The sequence below is a fragment of the Chiloscyllium plagiosum genome, chromosome 47, assembly GCF_004010195.1.
Source record: "Chiloscyllium plagiosum isolate BGI_BamShark_2017 chromosome 47, ASM401019v2, whole genome shotgun sequence".
Taxonomy (NCBI): domain Eukaryota; kingdom Metazoa; phylum Chordata; class Chondrichthyes; order Orectolobiformes; family Hemiscylliidae; genus Chiloscyllium; species Chiloscyllium plagiosum.
Genome location: NC_057756.1, coordinates 6,423,721 through 6,428,291, shown reverse-complemented (window position 1 = coordinate 6,428,291; position 4,571 = coordinate 6,423,721). Strand labels below are relative to the sequence as shown.

The window sequence follows — 4,571 nt, the reverse complement described above, 5'->3', positions numbered from 1 at the left end:
TCTCTCTCTCTCTCTCTCTCTCTCTCTCTCTCTCTCTCACACACACACTCACAGACTACAAACACAGATATGCACACACAAACACACAGACACAGACACGCACACACACACTCACATACTCCTGGAGACCCATATACTCACGCAGACCCCCTCTCATACACTCACACATACACTCCCATACTCACACATGCACCCTCTCACAGACATATAGCCCTTTACACTCACGCTCTCTCTCTCTCTCACAGACACTCATTAACCCCTGCGCACACTCATGCACACACAATGACATGTAAGTTTGTGGGTTGAATTTGTACTTTCAGAATTACATTTTGTTTTGCTCAAAAACTACATGAATCCATATAAGATTCTGTAAATCCATTTTCTTGGATTAGAGTCAGTCTGAACATTGGGGCACAGACAGCCTCACACAGGACACCTCACACCTTCAATGCATTATCTGGGCCAACATGGCACCTGTTGTTCAAGTTCACTTGAGAATGTAACTTTAAGAAATTTCTGGGATTTACATATGAAAGAACTGAAACCAACATGTCCATTCTAAAAGATGAATTGAATTGAATTGAATTGAATTGAAGAGACATAACAAACAATCCAGGTCTTTTTCAATATATAATTTCAGTTACATCACAGTGTAAACTTTTGCTGTGAATTCTGTGTCTTACGATCTGATACTCCACAACCACCTGATGAAGGAGCAGCGCTCCGAAAGCTAGTGCTTCCAGATAAACCTGTTAGACTATAACCTGGTGTTGTGTGATTTTTAACTTTGCTCTGTCATTCAATGAGATAATAGCTGATCTGATCATCCTCAACTCCACAATCTTGCCCTATCCTAATTCCTTTGATTCCCTTATTGACTTAAAAATCTGTCTAATTTAACCTTCAATACACATAATAACCAGCCTCTCCAACCCTCTGCTGTGAAGAATTCCATAGATTCACAATCCTCAGAGAAAAGAATCTCCTTGTCTCTGTTTTCAAACGGTGACCCCTTGCCCTCTGGTCCTAGACTCTCCCACAAGGGGAAATAACTTCTCTGCACCTTGTCAAGTCCCTGAAGAATCTTAGCAAGTCTGGGTTCTCCCTACAGATGCTACCAGACCTGCTGAGTTTCTCCAGCAATTTCTGATATTCATTCAGATTTCCAGCATCTCCAAATCTTCGGTTTTGTTATCCCAAAAAAACTTGTATGTTTTAATAAGGTTGTCTTTCATTCTTCTATATTCCAATAAGTACAGGCCCATATATTCAACCTCTCCTCATAAGACAGTCTTCCATATCTGGGATCAGCCTTCTCTTGACTGCCTCCTACTCTGGTATATCTTCCCTTAAGGAAACCATTCTCAATATTCCAGCTATGGTCTGAAAAGTTCCTTCTGAGATTCTGGAAGGCTCTGAGACTCCATTCTCTCTGAAAAAAAGTTCACATTCCATTTGCCTTCCCAATTACCCACTAAACTCTGTTTTTATTGGTAAAGAGATATAAGACAGAGAAGAAGCAGAGAGCTTAGGAAGCCCAGAGACTGACAAAGTAAACAGAAACAATGAGAGTTATGGCAGTTGGAGAAGGTTAGAAAGATAAGGAATGGTATAGGGACTGAAGGAAGCTACAGAGGAAGGGTGTAGGGAACTGGAGAACGGAAGTCAGATAAGGAGGTGTGTAGGGGCTGGAGGAAGTCCCAGTGATAGAGTGAGTGTAGGGGCTGGAGGAGGTGTTTGAGATAGTGAGGGGTCTAGGGGCTGGTGGAGGTTCAGAGATAGGGAGATGTTCAGGCTGAGGAAATAGGTAGCTATTGTTAGGACTGGAGGTCATAAAGAAGATAAGGGAGGGAGGGTTTGGGTGAAAAAGGAGTTGATACAATAGATTAAATGTTTGAAGTCTATTGTAGTTGGACTGGGAGCCAATCTCGGAGTTCTCTGTCAGAACTAGGAATGATTGACACACTGTAACAAATAAATTTTCAACTGTGGTGACTGAGCAAGTCTGAATTTCTAACCTTTCCATTCATTCAGTTTTACCCACGGCTGAGTTGAAGGTGAAAATGCCAAAACAAATCACAATTTTTGACACAACAATCCACATTGAAGTGTGCGGAAGGTAAAATCTCTCTCTTCAACTCTCTACCTTAACTGGTCTTGATCCTGTTCTGGGAGTGTTCGATGGGGAAAGGTTAGAGGGGGCTTTACTGTGCATCTATTTACGTGCTGTACCTGTCCTGGGAGTGTTCGATGGGGACAGGGGAGAGGGGGTTTTACTATGCATCTGTTTCCGTGCTGTACCTGTCCTGGGAGTGTTCGATGGGGACAGGGTAGAGGACACTTTGTCTGCATCTAATCCCATGTTGACCATAGAATCAACACAATGTGGAAATAGGCCATTTGACCCAACAGGTCCACACCGACCCTCAGAGAGTAACTCATTCCCAAGGAGTTGATACAATAGATTAAATGTTTGAAGTCTATTGTAGTTGGACTGGGAGCCAATCTCGGAGTTCTCTGTCAGAACTAGGAATGATTGACACACTGTAACAAATAAATTTTCAACTGTGGTGACTGAGCAAGTCTGAATTTCTAACCTTTCCATTCATTCAGTTTTACCCACGGCTGAGTTGAAGGTGAAAATGCCAAAACAAATCACAATTTTTGACACAACAATCCACATTGAAGTGTGCGGAAGGTAAAATCTCTCTCTTCAACTCTCTACCTTAACTGGTCTTGATCCTGTTCTGGGAGTGTTCGATGGGGAAAGGTTAGAGGGGGCTTTACTGTGCATCTATTTACGTGCTGTACCTGTCCTGGGAGTGTTCGATGGGGACAGGGGAGAGGGGCTTTACTGTGCATCTGTTTCCGTGCTGTACCTGTCCTGGGAGTGTTCGATGGGGACAGGGGAGAGGAGGCTTTACTGTGCATCTGTTTCCGTGCTGTACCTATCCTGGGAGTGTTCGATGGGGACAGGGGAGAGGAGGCTTTAATGTGCATCTGTTTCCGTGCTGTACCTGTCCTGGGAGTGTTCGATGGGGACAGGGGAGAGGGGCTTTACTGTGCATCTGTTTCCGTGCTGTACCTGTCCTGGGAGTGTTCGATGGGGACAGGGTAGAGGGCACTTTGTCTGCATCTAATCCCATGTTGACCATAGAATCAACACAGTGTGGAAACAGGCCATTTGACCCAACAGGTCCACACTGACCCTCAGAGAGTAACTCACCCAGACCCATTCCCCGACATTTCCCCTGACTAATGCACCCAACCTACCCATGGCTATTTACCCTAACCGGCACATATTTGGACTGTGGGAGGAAACCCACGCAGACACAGGGAAAATGTGAAAACCCCACCCAGACACTCACCCGAGGCTGGAATTGAACTTGGGTCCCTGGCGCTGTGAGGCAGCAGTGCTAACCCCTGAGCCACTGTGCTGCCCCTATTGTCCCTGTCCTGGGAATGTTTGATGGGGACAGTGTTGAAGGACATTTACTTTCAGTTTAAAAGTGCACAGAGAGCTTTGTTCTGTATCTCACACTGTTCTGTAGCTGGCTTGGGAATGTTTGACAGGAATGGTGTCGTGGGAGATTTACTCTGTGTGTAAGATTTGGACTCCATATTTTGCAGATACACATACGGGAAACCTGTGAGGGGCCAGGTGAATGGAACTGTTTGTTTGGGTCATATGACTCATGATCCTGACCCTATTCTTTGTCAGATCATTGTAGGTGAGGTAGGTCCTGCTACATTGATGCCTCTCCCACATGAAATAAACTTAGATCAATCACCACTGCACTGTTGGAGGGTCAGTACTGAGGGAGTGCCACACTGTTGGATGGTCAGTACTGAGGGAATGCCTCACTGTTAGAGGGTCATTACAGAGGGAGTGACGCTCTGTCAGAGGGTCAGCGCTGAGGGAGTGCCGCACTGTCAGAGGGTCAGTACTGAGGGAGTGCTGCATTTTCAGAGGGTCAGTGCTGAGGGAGCGCTGCACTGTCAGATGTTCAGTACTGAGAGAGTGCTGCACTATCAGAGAGTCAGTACTGGGGGAGTCATAGAGTCATAGAGATGTATAGCATGGAAACAGACCCTTTGGTCCAACCCGTCCATGTCAACCAGATATCCCAACCCAATCTAGTCCCACCTGCCAGCGCCCGGCCCATATCCCTCCAAACCCTTCCTATTCATTTAATCATCCAAATGCCTCTTAAATGTTGCAACTGTACCAGCCTGCACCACATCCTCTGGCAGCTCATTCCATACATGTACCACCCTCTGCGTGAAAAAGTTGCCCCTTAGGTCTCTTTTATATCTTTCCCCTCTCACCCTAAACCTATGCCCTCTAGTTCTGGAAACTCCGACACAGGGAAAAGACTTTGCCTATTTATCCTATCCATGCCCCTCATAATTTTGTAAACCTCTATAAGGTCACCCCTCAGCCTCCGCCACTCCAGGGAAAACAGCCCCAGCCTGTTCAGCCTCTCCCTGTAGCTCATATCCTCCAACCCTGGCAACATCCTTGTAAATCTTTTCTGAACCCTTTCAAGTTTCACAACATCTTTCCGATA

At 45.6% G+C, this 4,571-nt stretch overlaps 1 protein-coding gene across 1 annotated transcript in view; it reads left to right on the top strand.

Moving 5' to 3' along the window:
• LOC122544240 (alpha-2-macroglobulin-like) overlaps nucleotides 1-4,571 on the top strand; it is a 59,185-nt gene that overhangs the window by 1,807 nt on the left and 52,807 nt on the right. Inside the window, exons 2-3 of the mRNA XM_043683317.1 lie at nucleotides 2,035-2,119; nucleotides 3,631-3,736. Coding sequence (XP_043539252.1) covers nucleotides 2,035-2,119; nucleotides 3,631-3,736 — 191 coding nt within the window. The remainder of the gene's footprint in view (nucleotides 1-2,034; nucleotides 2,120-3,630; nucleotides 3,737-4,571) is intronic.